General features: G+C 37.6%; 1 protein-coding gene and 2 pseudogenes across 1 annotated transcript in view; 1 reads left to right on the forward strand and 2 right to left on the reverse strand.

Annotated features, from left to right (window-relative positions):
• Nucleotides 1-20344, reverse strand: part of MORC4 (MORC family CW-type zinc finger 4) — a 74451-nt gene that overhangs the window by 15819 nt on the left and 38288 nt on the right. Inside the window, exon 9 of the mRNA XM_036271207.1 lies at nt 9241-9339. Within this exon, the coding sequence (XP_036127100.1) occupies nt 9241-9339 (99 nt within the window). The remainder of the gene's footprint in view (nt 1-9240; nt 9340-20344) is intronic.
• Nucleotides 9713-14381, forward strand: LOC118635989 (annotated as a pseudogene).
• Nucleotides 19849-19968, reverse strand: LOC118636893 (annotated as a pseudogene).

Below are 20344 nucleotides of genomic sequence, written 5' to 3' on the forward strand. Positions count from 1 at the left end.
CAATAAAAATAAATGTTAATAAATGCATTTGTGCCCTGGCTGGTTTGGCTCAGCCCATGGACGAGTGAGTCACAGGTTCAATTCCAATCAAGGGCACGTACCTCAATTGCGGTTTGTCCCTGGCACTAGTCGGAGTCGTGCAGGAGGCAACCAGTCGATGTGTCCCTCTCACGTCGATGTTTCGCTCTCTCTCCCTTTCTCTCCCTCACTCTCCCTCCTATTCTATCTGAAGATAAATAGGGGATTCCAAAATGGCGGTGGAGTGAATGGAAGATACACAGACCATCTCCCAGGACCAAGCTGGAATTACAACGAAAATAAAGACAAATGGTCAGGAAAAAGCAACAAAAAAGCAGGTTGGAGAACCATATAACCAGAGACACTGACTCGATGCTGGATAGATTGCGGAGGCACGAGAGGGGGGCTAGGAGCCCACAGACAGCAGCAGCCTTAGCTGTGAGCAGTGCCCTTGGGTTATACTCCCAAGCAGCTCCACAGCGCAGTGCCAGGAGAGATGCTAAAATAGCCACAGCCACTTACCTTGGGCTCCGGCAGAGGGGGGTGGACTGGACTGGAACTGTGTGGGGACACTCGGGATTTGGAGGGGGCTCAGAGCTTTTACTGACTTGCAGCCACACAGGACGGTGGCCATCTTACTCCTTTCCAGGGCTCTGGGGAGAGGGGACGGCCCTCCCTCAGAGATTCAAACCCACCAACGCAGGCCATTAAAATGCATATAGAGGCTCACTAACAAGGAGCATCTGCCCACCCTCGGGAATACCCTAATGCTGAGCACCTAAGGGAGTTTTTCATTCAACTGAGAACCCAAGGCTCTTCAAGTAACCACAAAAGAGCCACAAGGCTCTTCAAGTATCCTGCAGGCAAAAATTTACAGGATAACTGATTCATTCCTGGGCTAGCAACTCTGCCCAGAAAGGTAAGACTTGACAGTGGTGATTAATGTGGGTCCTCTCATGCTCATCCAAACCCAGTAGAGGGTGCCACAAATAAAAGAACACCAAAACCAACAGGGAAAATTTAGCATGCTCCAGAGATGACTGAGATAGCCAAAATGGTAAAACAAAGAACCAAATGCCAAACGAAAGAACAAGAGACCACTGCCAAAGACGAGATAAATGAGGTACAGTTAAGCAACTTAACAGAACTAGAATTCAGGGCCATGATCTTGAGGAAGCTCAACAGTATGTGTAAGGATAGGAGCACTGTGAGTAAAGACATTGAAATGTTAAAAATTGCCCTGGCCGGTTTGGCTCAGCGGTTGGAGCGTTGGCCTGCAGTACAGAGAAACCCGGGTTCGGTTCCCACTAAGGGCACGTACCTCGGTTGCAGTTTGTCCCCAGCCCTGGTTGGTCGTGCGGGTGGCAGCCACTCGATGTGTCCCTTCACATCGATGTTTCTCTCTCTCTCTTCCTCTCTCTCCCTCCCGCTCTATCTGAACAAAAAATGGAAAAATGTCCTCGGGTGAGGGAAAAAAAAATTAACCAATTGGAAATTAAAAACCACCAAGAATAAATAAAGAATGACATATCAGAAATAAAGAACACATTGGAAGGTCTAAACAGCAGAGTAGAGGAAGCAGAGAACCGGATCAGTGAATTAGAAGACAGGGTAGAAAAAAATCAACCAATCAGAAAACCAAAAGGAAAAAATAATAGAAAACAACAACAGGAAGACAGCTTAAGAGAACTGTGGGACAACTGGAAACATAATAATATTCGCATCATAGGCGTTCCCGAAGAGGAAGAAAATGAGCAAGGGTTGGAGAATATATTTGAAGAAATAGTGACAGAAAACTTCCCTAATTTAGTGAAGGAAGAAGGCATTCAAGTTCAAGAAGCACAGAGAGCCCCAAATAAGAAGAACCCAAACAAGCCCACACCAAGACACATAGTAATTCATATGCCAAAAATTAAAGACAAACAGAGAATCCTAAAAGCAGCAAGAGATGAGAAACAGGTTACCTACAAAGGAACCCCCATAGGCTCTCAACTGACTTCTCAACAGAAACACTACAGGCCAGAAGGGAATGGCATGAAGTAATCAAGGTCATGAAAAACAAAGATCTGAATCCAAGACTACTCTACCCAGCAAGGCTATCATTCAAAATAGAAGGTCAAATAAAGAGCTTCCCTGACAGAAAAAGGCTAAGGGAATACATTAGCATGAAACCAGCACTGTAAGAAATGTAAAAAGGGCTGCTGTAATTAGTAGAAGAACTAGGAAGAAAAATATAACCAAACTAAAACAAAATGGCAATAAATAAGTACATGTCAATAATCACCTTAAATGTAAATAGACTGATTGCTCCAATAAAAAGACACAGAGTAGCTGATTGGATAAGAAAGCATGACTCATCTATATGTTGTTTACAAAAGACCCACCTCACAACAAAAGACTCACATAGAAAATGAAGGGATGGAAAAAAATCTTCCAAGCAAACGGAAGGGGAAAAAAATCTGCGGTAGCAATGTTCCTATCAGACAAAATAGACTTCAAACTGAAGGCCATAACTAGAGACAAAAAAGGCCACTACATAATATTGAAAGGATCTGTCCAGCAGATAGATATAACCTTGATAAACATATATGTACCAAATATAGTAGCACCAAAATGTATTAAAAATCTTTTAGAGGACCTAAAAGGAGAAATCGACAGCAATACAGTCATAGCAGGGGACTTCAACACCCCGCTAACATCACTGGATACGTCCTATAGACAGAATATTAGTAAGGAAACAGAGACTCTAAATTAGGCACTAGACCAAATGGATTTAATAGATATGTATAGAGAATTACACCCCAAAACTACAGAATTCACATTCTTCTCAAGTGCACATGTGACATTCTAAAAGATAGACCACATGTTAGGACAGAAACTAAGTCTCCACAAGTTCAAGAAGATTGAAATCATATCAAGCATCTTCTCAGATCACAATGATATAAAACTAGAAACCAATTGCAACAAGAACATGCAAAGACATTTGAACAGACGGAGGCTAAATAGCATGTTGTTAAACAACGAATGGGTTACCGAGGAGATGAAGGAAGAAATTAAAAACTTCCTGGAAACCAATGAAAATGAACACACAACAACACAAGATTTTTGGTATGCAGCAAAAGCAGTTCTGAGAGGGAAGTTCATAGCACTACAGGCCTACCTCAAGAAACAAAAAAAAATTTCTAATTGACTATCTAACCTCACAACTTAAAAAACTGAAAAGCAAACAAAAAGAAAACCCCAGAGCAAGTAGAAGGAAGGAAATAGTAAAGATCAGAGCATAAATAAATGACATAGAGTCCAAAAAAAACAATTCACAGGATCAATGAAACAAAGAGCTGGTTCTTTGCAAAGATAAACAAGATTGATGGACCCTTAGCTAAACTCACCAAGAAACAAAGAGAGAGAATCCAAATACACAAAATCAGAAATGAAAGAGAAGTAACAACTGACACCACAGAAATACAAAAGATCATCAACAGCTACTATGAACAATTATATGGCAACAAATTCGACAATCTAAGCGAAATGGACAAATTCCTAGAAACACATAGTCTCCCAAAACTGGACCAGGAAGAGATAGAAAAGTTGAACAGACCAATAACAACTAAGGAAATTGAAGATGTAATCAAGACTCTCCCAGCAAACAAAAGCCCAGGCCCGGATGGCTTCGCAGGGGAGTTTTACTGAACATTCTAAAAAGAACTAACACACATTCTCCTCAAACTATTTCGAAAAATTCAAGAAGAAAGAAGACTTCCAAACTCGTTTTATGAGGCTAGCACAATTCTAATTCCAAAATCAGAAAAAGATACCACAAGGAAAGAAAACTACAGGCCAATATCCCTGATGAACATAGATGCCAAAATCCTGAACAAAATACTAGCAAATCGGATCCAGCAATACACCAAACAAATTATCCACCATGACCAAGTGGGATTCATCCCAGGGATGACAGGCTGGTACAATATTCGCAAATCAATAAATGTGATACACCACAAAAATAAAATGAAGAATAAAAACCACATGATCATATCAATAGATGCTGAAAAAGCCTTCAACAAAATCCAGCATCCATTTCTGATAAAAATGCTCAGCAATGTGGGAATAAAGAGATCATATCTCGCCATAATAAAGGCCATATATAAAACACCTACAGCCAACATCATACTCAATAGGCAAAAATTAAAAGCATTTCCCTTAAGAACAGGAACAAATCAATGGTGGCCACTTTCACCACTCTTATTTAACATAGTACTGGAAGTCTTAGCCAAAGCTAACAGACAGGAAGGAAAAATAAAAGGGATCCAAAGTGGAAAGGAAGAAGTGAAACTGTCATTATTTGCCGATGATATGATACTATATGTAGAAAACCCCAAAGACTCCATCAAAAATTAACTAGATTTAATAAATAAATTTGGCAAAGTAACAGGATACAAAATTAACGTCAAGAAATCAATGGCATTCTTTTACACCAATGATGAACTCACAGAAAGAGAAACTAAGAAAACAATCCCATTTACCATTGAGGCAACAAAATTAAGAGACCTAGGAATAAACTTAACTAAAGAAATACAGGACCTCTTCGCAGAAAACTACAAGTCATTGAAAAAAGAAATAGAGGAAGATATAAAAAAGTGGAAGCACATACCTTGTTCATGGATTAGAAGAATTAACATCATTAAAATGTCCATACTACCCAAAGCAATCTATAGATTCAATGCAATCCCCAATCAAATACCAACGACATACTTCACAGAACTAGAACTAATATTTCAAAAGTTCATATGGAACCAAAAAAGACCTCGAATAGCCACAGTAATCTTGAAAAAGAAGAGCAAAGTTGGAGGGAATCACATTACCAGATTTCATGTTATACTACAAAGCCACTGTAATCAAAATAGCCTGGTACTGGCACAGGAACAGGAACATAGACCAGTGGAACAGAACAGAGAACCCAGAAATGGACCCAAGACAATATGCTCAATTAATATTTGTCAAAGGGGACAAGAGCATACAGTGGAGTAAAGACAGCTTCTTTAATAAATGGTGCTGGGAAAATTGTACAGCTACATGCAAAAAAAAAATGAAACTAGACCATCAACTTACACTATGCACAAAATAAACTCAAAATGGATAAAAGACTTAAAAGTGACTCATGAATCCATAAAAATCCTAAAAGAAAATGTAGGCAACAAAATTTCAGACATTGTACACAGTAGAATTTTCACTGATACATCCCCTAAGGCTACAGAAATAAAGGAGAAAATGAACACATGGGACTACATTAAACTCAAAAGCTTCTGCACAGCAAAAGATACAATCATCAAAATGGAAAGGCAATGCCCTCTATGGGAGAGCATAATTGCCAATGTTATATCAGATAAGGGGTTAATTTCCAGTATATATAGAGTGCTCATGCAACTCAACAAAAAGAAGACAAAAAACCCAATTAAAAAATGGGCAGAGGAACTAAATAGACACCTCTCCAAACAGGACATACAAATGGCTAAGAGACAAATGAAGAAATGCTCAACACCACTAATCTTCGGAGAGATGCAAATAAAAACAACAATGAGGTATCACGTCACACCTGGCAGAATGGCTGCCATCAACAAATCATCAAGCAACAAGTGTTGGCGAGGGTGTGGAGAAGAGGGGACTCCAGTACATTGTTGGTGGGAATGCAGGCTGGTACAGCCACTATGGAAAACAATATGGTGTTACCTCAAAAAATTAAAAATTGAACTTTCATTTGACCCAGTGATCCCACTTCTCAGAATATACCCTAAGAAGCCTGAAACACCAATCAGAACGAATATATGTACCCCCATGTTTGTAGCAGCACGATTTACAATAGCTAAGATCTGGAAACAGCCCTAATGTCCATCAGTAGACAAATGGATAAAAAAGCTGTGGTACATGTACTCAATGGAGTACCACGCAGCCGTAAGAAAGAAATATCTCTTATCCTTTGAGACAACATGGAGGGACCTGGAAAGTATTATCCTATGCGAAAGAAGCCAAACAGAGAAAGACATGTATCATATGATCTCACTTATTTGTGGAATATAATGAACATAACAGTCTGAGGAATGGGGTAGTCCCAGAAACGTGAAAGTGGGGTACAGACTTACAATCCCCTGAAGAGGGGATGGTGGGGGAGAGATAAACCACAGAACTTATATGCATGTGTGCACGAACGAAGGACATGGACAACAAAGCTGGGCATAGGGCGGGGATGAAGGGGGAGGGGGGAATCAGGGGGGAAAAAGGAGAAACATCTGTACCAAAAATAAATAGATTAATTAAATAAAAAAAGATAAATAGAAAAATATCCTCAGGTGAGGATTAAAAAAAAAGAAATGCATTTGTTGGAGTCATTGAAGAATGGTCATCAAAACCTCTCCATTTCCCTACAGACCCCTTACTTCTATTTTCTTATTCTTTCAAAAATGGTCTTTGTTTATACCTTAATCCAAATTTTTTTACGTTGATATTTCCAAAGTTAATCTTAAAAAGTAGTATAAATTCAAGTTATTGTTTTTTAATCCTCACCTGAGGATATCTTCTATTTATCTTCAGATAGAGTGGGAGGGAGGGAGAGAGAGGGAGAGAGAGAAACATCGATGTGAGAGAGACATATTGACTGGCTGCCTCCTGAACAACCCCAACCAGGGCGGGAGATGAACCATAACCCATGTATGTGCCCTTGACAGGAATGGAACCCACAACTCATTGGTCTGTGGGCTGACACTCTAACCACTGAGGAAAACCGGTTGGAGCAAATTTGGTTACATTTTGTAACTAGAAATGGTGGCTCCAGTCTAACAATTGGGTCACATTATTAAGATACATTATCCCAGAGTTCTACTCTACTTTAAAAGTAAGTTTTTATTGAATTTCTTTTTAAAGAGAGAGGAAGGGAGAGTGGGAGAGAGACAGAAACATCAATGAGAGAGAAACATCCATTGGCTGCCTCCTGCCAGCTCCCGACTGGGGATGGAGCCCAAAATCTGGGTGTGTGCCTTCACTGGAATCAAGCCAATGACTTCTTGACCCATGGATCAATGCTCAACCACTTACCCACCCCGGCTGGGCAAGAGTCCTACTCATAATACACATACCTTTTATCATCCCCACCCCCAGGAAGCATATCACCTTCACCTTAAAGTGAATTTGTTTCTCTGTCAAAGAAGGTGGTCCATTTATAATAGAAATAGCATCTAAGATTTGTAAGGAGTGGGAATAGGGAAGGCTGGAGAAAAGACACAGAAAGAGGGTAGAGGGGCACATAGGACCAATTTGTAAAACATGTAATTTAGCCTAGGGTGGGTTTTGTGTTACATTTATATTGCTCTTATATACTAGAGATTTCAGTAGAATAATGTATTTTTTTTTATGTTTTAGTTCAATGTATTTTCTTATCTTTGTAAATAGTGGGTTTTTTTCCTAGTTATAAAAGTAATATCAGTTCATTATAGAAAAAAAAAAGAAAAAGGGAAATACAGGAAGATATAAAAAGAAAATAAAAGACACTCATAATTCCACCACTCAAACAATGCCTTCTTTTTTGTTTAAAACTCTGTTTTGGAAAAGAGAATTCATACAGATTTTTTGGATATATAGCCTCTTGTCTCCCAGCTCCAGGCTGTTCCAGCCTTGCAACCTCTAAACTCTGAGCTCAGGCCTGACCTCTGGTGTCTATATATTTAAACACAGCCACTGTTTTATTTAGAGCCAGAGCAGCAAAAAGCAGTTTCTGCAATAGTGGGAGGGGAAGAGGAAAGGTCACATTAACTTTGGTTTTACATGTACATGCACAGAAGAGTCTCTTGCAGAAGCATGTCAGTATTACTCTCTTGGGGACCAACATTAAAGACAGCAACTCCCTGCCTCAGGTTACCTGCAGACCATGGTAGATCATTCCTATCCAGACAGATAGAACAGGCTTTTAGCTTGAGCTTGCAATAAATAGGTAATCGAAGGGGCTGAACTATGTTATCCTCATTGCATCCTTCCAGGAGAGTGTCATGGTTAAGAACTAGGGTTTTGGAGCCCAACTGCCTATATTTAAACCTTAGATCTCTACTTTCTACCTGTCTAATCTTGAGCAAGTTACTTAAGCTCTCAGTGTATCAGTATCTATATTTGTATAGAAGAAATAATATCATCTGTCTATCTCATAGGGTTATGATGAATCAATACATGGAAAATATAAGTAAAAATTTTAGACCAGTGCCTGGAATATAAGTACTCAACAAATAATAATCATTACAATTCTGCTTCCACAGAGATTATATAGCATACACACACACACACTCCAGCAATATATGACTATCTGTTTTATTGCACTAATCAGTGCTTATTTGAAAGGTCAAAAATGGCATCTCATCTTAATTTTCATGTCTTTGAAAACCATGGAGGTGGGACATGAGCAAGATATTTAGAATAAGATAGTAATATTTATATATATACAATCATATATTTATACAATCAGGTTGCATTTGAAACAAAATTTTATATCATACATTTTCCTAATGATTTCCATGTAAAAGAAAAACACGGGTGCCTGTCTACCTAAAAATGAACTTTAAATACTCTAATCTTTGTCTTGATGGTAGTGTGACTGTATAAGTGTTGTTACACATTCTATCCTGTATTATGCTAGTTTCCTGGCCTACTGAGGCATTTTATCCTGATCCATAGTTAAATAATTTCTACCTTTTTTCTGATATGCTGGGTTCTCTACTTCGGTTGTCAAATTCCTTTGTACAGTTCCAACAATGTTCACTAAGAATAAAAAGAAGAAAAGTTTGCTAACATTTCTGAATATCTACTATATGCTAGGCACTGTGCTAAAAAAAAAAATTATTATATTCGGAAAGGTGAAGTGACTGACTTACCCAAGTTCATCCAAGTATTAAAAAGCTGAACCAGATTTTCAAACCTATAGTATCTGATTTAAATGTCCCTTATCTTCCACTATATCATATTGCCTATAGGGTAAACTGAACAAATTAAACTCTTCATATTTATGATCCAAACCACAAGTGTTAAACCAGAACAAAGAGGTCCAGATAATGATACAATTAGTACCAGTGACATCCCAATTTTAGTTAATTAAACTTTCTTATGTAAAAAGCACCATCTTCTCCTTGCTTGCATTTGCTCTATAGACATTATCCACCAATACTTTTATATTCTATATTTACTACTCACGGTATTGTCCTGGCTAAGGCTGATGTCTCAAAATTATCTTGAGAAATCCTTTCCTTCCAATAAGCATTGAGCTTCTGAGCAAGGGCATTTATTGTCAACCTGAAAGAAAAAGCAAGAAGCACGTCAACATTGAGAATTTGTTGAAAAACTGCGACCTATGAGATGCTCTCATCTAAGAGAAGCCAACAATTTAGAATATTCCGCATAGGTTTGAACATCTACACTTACAGGAACTAGGATGGAAATCCACTACCTTGCAAATTACATGTCAAAATGACAGTCAGAATCCTGAATAGTCACTTTGATTGAAAAGGTAAAGTGGTTATAAGTCCTAAAAAGAGCTGTGTTCTCCAAATTTTCAGGGCTTTTTGAATCATGGTGTGGGAGTATGGAGTTGACATTAGAGAAATGACAGAGGGCTAAATTTCAGAACTAGAACAGAACCAAATATGGTAAATTATTTGATTGTCAGATGACTACAGGTAAACAATTCAGGACCAAGTTAAAAGTCAGAGGATCAAATACTGTACCCTATCTATTACAAGTCAATCAAATACTAACTTAAAAAATGTCCATACAGTTCCTGTTTATATAAATGCTTCTCAGAGCAGTTATAGCACTGGGCAACAAAGTCCTCTTAGACCTTCTCCTATACATCTGCTAGCAGAAGCTATACCCCAGTTCTGGCTGTTGTTCTTGCTTCTTTATCTCTCTTCCCAAATTAACAACAGTAGGCCCAGGGTCAAAAAATGTAATGTGCGTAAGTCAAAAATGGAATTTTACTTTAAAAAACTGCTGATTTATAATGACATTGAATTCTACAACCCAGGATTACAACTTCATGTACCAGAAACACTACAGAATTAGTATGTTTAAAATCCCTTGATTCCCTAGATTGCTTCCCAAGGTTTTTACACACCTCTTCTCTCCTTAGGAATTCTTCCTTACTGCCACCTTACTCATATTAAGTTAGATTCTGAATATACAGAGAAGAGTAAAGTAATCATACATGAGGTCTTCCTTTCCCCCAACCTACCAATGTTCCTACCTCTATGTTTAAATTCTTTCCTCAAGTCACATGTGAAGAACTATTCCTTGTTTTCTCTTAAAATTCTACTTTAAAAATAAGTAAATTACACCTAAGGCCACGGAAACAAAGGAAAAAATGAGCACATGGGACTACATCAAACTCAAAAGCTTCTGTACAGCAAAAGAAACAACCATTAAAAGGGAACCCACTGTATGGGAGAGCATAACTGCCAATGATACATCAGATAAGGGGTTAATTTCCAGTACATATAGAGTGCTCATACAGCTCAACAAAGGAAGACAAAGAACCCAGTTAAAAAATGGGCAGAGGAACTAAACAGACACCTCTCCAAACAGGACATACAAATGGCCAAGAGACATATGAAGAAATGCTCAACATCACTAATCATCAGAGAGATGCAAATTAAAAACACAATGAGGTATCACCTCACACCTGTTAGAATGGCCACCATCAACAAATCATCAAACAACAAGTGTTGGCGAGGGTGTGGAGAAAAGGGGACTCTAGTACACTGCTGCTGGGAATGCAGACTGGTGCAGCCAATATGAAAAACACTATAGTGCTACCTCAAAAAATTAAAAATCGAACTGCCATTTGACCCAGTGATCCCACTTCTAGGAATATATCCTAAGAAACCTGAAACACCAATTAGAAAAAATGTATGTACCCCCATGTTCATAGCATCACTATTTACAATAGTTAAGATCTGGATCAGCCCAAGTTTCCATCAGTAGACAAATGGATAACAAAGCTGTGGTACATATACACAATGGAGTACTACACAGCTGTAAGAAAGAAAGGTCTCTTATCCTTTGAGATGACATGGAGGGACCTGGAGAATATTATCCTAAGCGAAACAACCCAAGCAGAGAAAGACAAATATCACATGATCTCACTTATTTGTGGAATATAATGAACATAACAGTCTGAGGAACAGGGTACACCCAGACACATGGAAGTAGGGTACAGACTGACAACCCTCAGAAGAGGGGGTTGGGGGAAGAGAGGAGATAAACCACATGTATGCATAACTGAGGGACATGGACAACAAAGCTGGGGACAGTGTTGGGGAGTGGGGAGGAGGGTGTCAATGGGGAAAAAAGGAGAAATATTTGTACAAAAATAAGTAAATTAGACAGAATTCTGGGAAGATAATAAAAGTAGAAAGCACTGAGAATTTTACTGTCCACCTAGACAGCAACTGCACTGGCAGAAACTGTATGCTGTAACTATTTGGAACTGTGCAGTCTGTTAAAGGCTTGTAACTTCCAGGGGAAAGCTTAGATGGTAAACTGGCAAATTTCAGCTCTTAGCACAGTAGTAGCTACCATCCCCTATCCCAGACCAGTGACAGGCAGCTGTGCACACAGGAGCCAGGGTGGGCAAAAAGAACTCTGTCCTTCAAACATCAGGAATCTGTGCTCTGATAGCCATTTGCTGCTCCTGATCAAAGGATCATGTAATCTCGATCATAACCACAAAGAAAACAGCTATAAAATATACACAAAAGAAAATAAAAAGATTTAAATGTTTCACTATGAAAAATCAACTGAATGCAAAATAAGACAGTAATGCAGGAAGCAAAGGTCACAAAATCTACAAAACCTATAAAAAAAAAGTAGAAAAATGACAGAAGCCCCTCCTTACCAGTAATTACTTTAATGTAAATAGATTAAACTCTCCAATCAAAAGACAGAGATTAGTAGAATGGGTGAAAAAACACAATCCAAATATATGCTGTCTATAGGAGACTAAATTTAGATACAAAGGCACAAGTAGATAGAAAGTGAAAGGATGGAAAAGGATATTCTATATAAACTGTAAAGAGAGCAAGGATGGCTATACTAAATACATATTAGACAAAATAAAGTACCCTCCCATCTGCAGTTTTGCTTTCTGAAGTTTTAGTCACCCGCAGTCAACTATGATCCAAAAATATTAAATGAAAAATTCCAAACATAAACAATTCATAAATTTTAAATTGTGCACTCTTCTGAGTATCGGGATTAAAGCTCCCAATGTTCTGCTCCATCCTACCCAGGACATGAATCATCCCTTTGTCCAGCATATTCGTAACCATATGTAGGGTACAATAAGATATATTTTTTAAAGTTTTATTTATTGATTGATTTTAGATAGAGAGAAACATCAATTTATTGTTCCACTTATTTATGCATTCATTGGTTGATTCTTTTATGCTTCCTGACCGGAGATTATACAATAAGATATTTTGAGAGAGACCACATCCATACAACTTTTATTATAGTATATTGTTATAATTTTTCAATTTTATTATTGTTGTTAATGTCTTTCTGTGCATAATTTATAAATTAAACTATCATAGGTATGTATGTATAGGAAAATTATAGTATATATAGGGTTCAGTATTTATTATCCATGATTTCAAGCATCCATGGGGGGTCTTGGAACGTATCCCCCATGGATAAGAGGGGATTACTGTAGCCCTGGCCAGTTTGGCTCAGTTGTTGGAGCATCAGCCTGAGGACCAAAGAGTCATGGGTTTGATTCTGGTCAGGGCCACATTCCTTGGTTGTGGTTCAGTCCCCGGCCCTGGTTGGGGTTGTGCAGGAGGCAGCCAATCGCTGTTTCTCTCTCACATCGATCTCTCTCTCTCTCTCTCTCTCTCTCTTTCTCTCTCTCTCTCTCTCTCTCTCTCTCTCTCTCTCTCCTTCCCATTCTATCTGAAGACAAATGGAAAATATCCTCAGGTGAGGATTTAAAAGAAAATAAAGGGGATTACTGTAGACTATAAATCACAATTGCTAAAATGTGGAAGCAACCCAAATGTCCATTAATGGTTGAATAGAAAAGCAAAATGTAGTATATGCATATCACGGAATATTATTCAGCCTTAAAAAGGGAAGGGAATTCTGATACATGCTACAACATGGATGAAGCTTGAGGACATTATGCTCAGTGAAATAAACCAGCCACAAAAGGCAAATACTGTATGACTTAACTTATGTGAAGTACTTATAGTAGTAAAAATCATAGAAACAGAAAGTGGAGTCATGGTTGCCAGGGCCTGGTGGGGGCAGGCATGGGGAATTATTTTTTAATGGGTATAGAGTTTCACTTTGCAAGATGAAAAGAATTTTGGAGATGGATGGTGGTTAGGGTTGTTTAAAAATATGAATGTACTGGCCGCCCCCCAGTCCACACCGTCCACCGGTGCAACAGCTGGGTGCCTCTAGTCTTCCTGAAGCTTGGGGCTTTCACCTAGCCATCCTCCCTTGGCTGAACTGCAGGTTAGGCTGGTGTCAGGGGATGCCAAAGAGCTGGAGGGAAACCATAAGGCTGAGACCCATATTTAGGAAACGCCTTTCTGCCTGGTGAGAGCTCCAGTGAGGATGAAGAACCTTTAGAAGAATTGTCGAAAGAAGAATTGTGTATGAAAATAAAAAACCTCAAACAAAAACTGACAAACACCCAGAAAGAAAATAGCTGACTTCAACAGTCTTTGGTCATGCTTCAAGGAAACAAACTCAATATAACAACAGAGAAGACCATTTAACATGGAGACATGTTGTTACCACAAGCAGTTACCCAGTTTGAAGAATTGGTTGATATGATGGAGGCCGTGCTTAAGGGTAGAGGAACCATGCTTACATCTGCATTCTCCCTCTGGAGCGCAACAAACAACTCCTCACTAGCTTCATTTGCCTTCATGTGTAATAATTCTAATTCTATTTCTATTTCTATTTCTATTTCTATTTCTATTTCTAATTCTAATTCTAATTCTAATTCTAATTCCAGTTCACCAATTTCCTTGAGCACTGAAGAAGAGCATCACACTGATGAGAAGCAGTTCAAGAGTGAAAAATGGTAGATTGCCTGTTGTAACAAGAGCAAGTCTATGAAGTTTATTAATGATTTAATGTAAGTACTTTACACAAATAATACATGGCCACAAACAATCTGACGAGTGCAAATTCCTCCATTTCAAGGGAGAAAGCTGTAAAGCCAGCTATGAATCAGGATGAAGTTCAGGAAATCATAGTAGTCACAAAAAGAGTTACTTCCCAACACTGATGATGTCTCAATCAGAAGAATGATAGGGCAAAACTGAACAAGTGTACAAGAAGTCAAAATGTTTTTGCAAGTTTTATTAAAAAATATGAATGCTCAGGATATTAAGTAGATTATTTTACTATTATAAGTATCTGAAATAAAGCACCTCCAGTTTTAAATCTAACATTGGACTTTGTTGCAGAATCTGCAACTTCCCTGGCAGTGAGCACAGACATGTGCAGGGACAGGCTGTGAGACATCTGTAACATCGATGGACTCTCCTGGTGGAGCAACAAGCTTGCTGAAGAAGCTGTATATAGATTCTTCCCTAAATATCCAAGGTGCAGCAAACTAGGGAATTTCTAGCAGTCATATAAGCATGCATTATGGTTTCATGCATTTTTCTGTCCCCAAATACTTCTCTGTATAGTTAACAGGTTAGTCAGAGCTCTTATCATAACAAAAACGTCAACCCTTAATTAAGATTTGTCATTGTCTTAGTCAACTGCTGTGCATTTATTACTACTAGTCACTCTCCATTTTAGTTTTTGAATCTTTAGTATGACCACATGTATGGAAAAGTACAGTGAAATCATCAGTGTTCACAAACAGGAGAGCAGCAGTAGTGTTTTAGCAATAAAATCATAGAATAATTCTGTTACTTAAAATGTGTAAAATAGAAACATTTTTAAATGAGAGCAGCAAGACCTTTTATTTTAATATAAAACTATTTCATTGTACTCTTTAAAAGGAAATAACCCCAAATTTTTGTGATTGTTAAAACAATGCATCAACTTTCAGAAAAATCTTTTTTGTTTACATGCTTTTCACTTTATTGCCCAAAGTATAAATACAGATATGTAATATAAAACATTAATATCATCCCAAACATCTATATAAGATATAATATCCTATGTATTTGGTTATATTACTACACTTCTTAGTTTTAACTGATTTGTTTTCACAACATCAGAAGAAAAAATAATTAAAATCATATAGGTTTGATAATTACACAAAAAAGAAAAATGTCATTTTGTAAATGAATGAAAGATAAAACATTCTTCACCAAGAGGCTTCTCCTTTGATGTCAGGTTGTCACTGGTGACAACTCTGCATTGCCACAGTCATGCTTCTTCAGTGCACATGGTTATGTATAAACTTGTGAAAAGGGATACATGTTAATAGAAAGCTCAGTACTATGGGCCCAGGGAACATTTCATAAATGTTGCTTGATAACAGTGTAGTTGTACAAAATGAATATTCTTAAGGAAATAACTTGTTAACATTTCTACTTTTACTTAAATATAAATAAATCATATTAAAAAACAACATGAATGTAATTAATATCACTGAACTGTACATTTTGGAATGGTTAAGATGGTTGTTATGTGTATTTTGCCACAATAAAAAGTGTGAAAAAAGGAAGTAGATATGTGGTTGCCAAAGGTTGAAGGAAAGGAGAAATGTGGAGTGACTGCTAATGAGCAAAGGGTTTCTTTTTTTTTTTTATTAATTTATTTTTGTTACAGATGTTTTGCAAAGGGTTTCTTTTGAGGGTTATAAAATGTTTTGGAATTAGATAGTGATGATGGTTGCACAATTTTGTGAATATGCTAAAAACCACTGAATTGTACATTTAAATTGGTGACCTTAAGGTATGTGTGTTATATCTCAATTACAAATAAAAATAAACCTCTGTTCTCATGTACTCAGTTAAGATTTATTGAGATAAATTTACATAGAGTAAAATTCATCTTTTTAAGTGTGTAGAATCAGTTTTGACAATTGCATGCAGTCATGTAACCACCACCTCAATTAAGATACTGTTCTCATGTATTTTGAAACCCCATTCCTTCTGACAAAAAACATGGCTTTACTGTTCTATTAATCTCCTTCTTTTTACTCCCTAATCCTGGTATATGTGGTCTATATCTACTACCTCTTCTTTATATGCTTGTCTTAATCCTGTGCAGTCTAGTTTCCACCACTGCTACTCCATGAAATTGTTCCTTTTCCCAACTTAATTCTATCAATGTTGCTGTCTACTAAATTTGAGAATTTGAAGTGATCTTTGATTCTTCCCTCTCTTTTATTTCCCATATACCATTATCAATATACTGCCAAATTATTTTGATATTTTTTCATAGAATCTGTTATATACTTCCTTTTACACAGCTATTCTTATTTCAGACCTAGATTACTCCAATAGCCTTTAATCCTTCCTTCAATCCATTTTACACCCTATTGCCAAATGTATCAACTGACATAATTCTTGTAAAGCACCTTATAAACCATAAAGTTGTACATAAGTATAATGTACAGTTGACCCTTGAACAATGTGGGTTTCATCTGTGCAGGTCCATTTATACATGGATGTAAATTTTATTATTATTAATTAATTAATTTTTGTTAAAGATGTTTTTCCTTTTTCTAGATGTAAAAAATTTTTAATTTTGCCCTGGCCAGGTGACTCAGTTGGTTGGAGTGTTGATCCATACACCCTTAGTGTCTCAAGTTTTCCATGGCACCTTTAAGTCAAAATAAATATGTACCAGCTCCATTTATTTAATAGCTAGGTATAAACAACTTAGTATTTATGAACCAAAATTTAGAATCCATTTGAAAAGAATAATACATATAAGTTAACATATATTTCTATTTTCTTCTTTTTTTTTTATCCTCACCTGAGGACATTTTTCCATTTTTTGTTCAGATAGAGTGGGAGGAAGAGAGAGAGAGAGAAAGAGAGAGAGAGAGAGAGAGAGAGAGAGAGAGAGAGAGAGAGAGAGATCGACGTGAAAGGGACACATTGAGTCGCTGCCACCTGCATGACCAACCAGGGCCGGGGACAAACTGCAACTGAGGTACGCGCCCTTAGCAGGAACCGAACCCAGGTCTCTCTGGACCGCAGGCCAATGCTCTAACTGTTGAGCCAAACTGGCCAGGGCTCTATTTTATTCTTAAATAACCACAATTATTTACTAATGGGATGTGTATGCCTATTGAGTATTGTACTTCTCGAACCTTGGAATCAAATTGGACATAGCTTTCCTCATTTCTTAGTCAACACTGATTTTCACATTTTACTTGCTTTGTATCACAGCAACCACCGAAAGCCCAGATTCACAAAGACGTATTATAATCAAAAGGAATGCAACAGATTTTGGTACATGGAAGTTTAGGTGCTACTATAACAAATACTCACAAATGTGGAAGTTGCTTTAGAATTGGGCAGTGGGCAGAGGGTGGAAGAATTTGAGGAGCACAACAGAAAAAGCCTAGATTGCCTTGAACAGACTGTCAGTACAAATATGGATGTTAAACACCCCACTGTTGAGGTCTCGGGAGGAAGTAAGGAGCATGGTAGAGAAAAAATAAAAATTCCCTAATACCAAAATTATTGTGAACAGGCTGTTAGTAGAATTATGGAAGTTACAGGTGTTGCTGAAAGGCTCAGAAGGAAATGAGGAACATGTTGGAAAATTTGAGGGAAGGTGATCCTTGTTATATAGTGACAGAAAACTTAGTAGAATTGTGTCGTACAGTTATATGGAAAGCAGCACTTGTAAGTGATAAACCATTTAGCTGAGATTTCCAAGCAAAGTGTTAAAAGTGTGGCCTGTTTTCTTCTTGTTGCTAATGTAAAATGGGAGAGGAAAGAGATAACTGAGGAAAGAACTGTTCAACAAAAAGAAACCAGGACTTAATGATATTGGGCATTCTCTGCCTATCTAGACTATAAAAGATGCTGAAGATTCAGATTTGCTGTCAGGAAAGCATGCTCTAGAGAAAAAGCCAAGATTGTGACTGGACAACCTTTTGTTAATACTGTATCTCAGAAAGATCAAAAGTTAGAGTATTCAGTCACACAAAAAAAGCTCTTTGAAAAGATTAAACTAGTGACTCAGCAGAAACTAAGAATAGAAATAGGATTATCTAGGAAAGACCTGTCAGGAGCCTCTTGTCTGATGACATGAATAACCATGACATACATGTGAGACCCACAAGGTTCTTGAGAATGATATACTAGCACAAAAACTGCTAGATTTGACTAAAAAAGATAAAGAAAGAATAAAATGAAAGAAGGCTATTAGAACTCTAAACAAACTGATGAAACATCTCATCTGTAAATACATGATACTCTTCATGAAAAATGAAAGATGATACTGAGGGTGGAGCCATAAGGCCAGAAAGCAGAACCTTAAATCCAGAGGGTGCAAGTTCCTGAAGATTATTTCCAGGCCTTGAAATTTAATGGAGTTAGCTTGGCTAGATTTTGAAATTACTTGGAAAGAAACTCTTTTTTCCTTCAATTTTCTCCCCATTTGAATTGAAATATCTATAACTGGTATCCTGTGCCTGTCCCACCATGTATATCGTGAGTAAAATATGAAAATAGACACACCTATAGATGGAGAGGAATTTTACCCCAAGATGCATCAGACTTAGAGAATCACCCATACCTGATTTAGATGATGAGATCTTAGGATTTTGAATTGATGACATTAAGATGAGAGTTTAGACTTTGAGGTGCTGTAATAATTGAGACTTTGGAGGATGTTGGCATGGGGTGGGTATATTATGCATGTGAGATGTAAGTGGATATTAGGGGGCCAGAGGGTGTAATGTGATAGGCAGAATAATGGTCCTTCAAAGACATCTATGTCCTAATCCCTGATACCTATGAATATATTAGGTTTTATAGAAAGGGAAAGAAAATTAAGGTTACTCATCTGCTCATCTTAAAGTAAAGAGATTATCTTGAATTATCCAATTCAAGGGTCCTTATAAGTGGAAGAGTATGGCAAAAGATTCAGAATCAGAGCTGTGATGATTGAAGCAAGGTCACTAGAGTTATATGATGTGAGAAGGACTCAACCTACCATTGCTGGCTTTGAAGATGGAGGAAGAGGGCCATGGGCCAAGGAATGTTGGCAGGCTCAAGAAACTGAAAAAGGCAAGAAAACACATTCTCCCCTAAAGCCTCCAAAAAAGATTGCAGCCTTGCCAACACCTTGATTTTAGCCCGCTGAGATCTGTGTTGGACTTCTAACCTTCAGAACACTAAGATAATAAAATAGTGTTGTTTTAAGCCACTAAGTTTGTGGTAATTTGTTATGCTAGCAATAGGAAACACTTTACATTGTTTATAAACAGAAGTCAGGTATCACTGCATTTCCCTCAAAAATTTAAAATATCTTATGGTTTCCCTGTGAGTTCATTACACGCAGCTAGGCACATAATTTGGGAACTGTGGCTCTACAGCGTGGGTTGGCAAATTACAGCCTGTGGGCCCAATCCAAGTCATTGCCTGTTTTTGTCTATGGGTGCTTTCATACTATAGCAGAATTGAGTAGTTGTGACAGAGACCATATGTCCCAAAAAGCCTAAAATATTTATCTCCTGGCCCTTCACCGGAAAGGTTTGCCAACCTGTGCTCTAAAATACGGCCTTACTCTATCCATATGACTTTATTTCCTTCACTCTAGTTATATCCCTTTACCCTTACTCCCCATATTTTTACCATTGAGTTGCTGTCACTACCTTAGCTCATGCTATAACTTCCACCCTGGAATTCACTTCCCTCCCTTTTCCAATAAGAACAGATACTACACTTGATCTTAGCCAAAAGGCCGAGAAGCGATACTTCCCTCCCTTTTCTAAATCCTGTATCCTTCAAGGAAAATATAAAGTCATACTTTCTACCAAAAACCTTCCCTATCTGTTCTCTCAGAGCATTTTTCCTATATCATATCACTTTGGTTTTGATTGATCAAACAGCCACTTTACTAATCTCTGAATTATTTTATGTACGTGACAATCTGCTATTACAAATAGACTATACGCTCCTCAAAGACAGGAACCATATCTTGAATTTCTCTAGAAAATTCCACAAAGCCTAGCCACTGTTACATGCAACAGTGTGGTGCTCAGTTAGTATGTGTTGATTGCACTTCTTTTTTTAAAAGTTTTTTAAATTAATTTTTAGAGAGAGAGGAAGGGTGAGGGAGAGAGAAAGAA

The sequence above is a fragment of the Molossus molossus genome, unplaced genomic scaffold (genome assembly GCF_014108415.1).
Source record: "Molossus molossus isolate mMolMol1 unplaced genomic scaffold, mMolMol1.p scaffold_m16_p_2, whole genome shotgun sequence".
In the NCBI taxonomy this organism is placed as follows: Eukaryota; Metazoa; Chordata; class Mammalia; order Chiroptera; family Molossidae; genus Molossus; species Molossus molossus.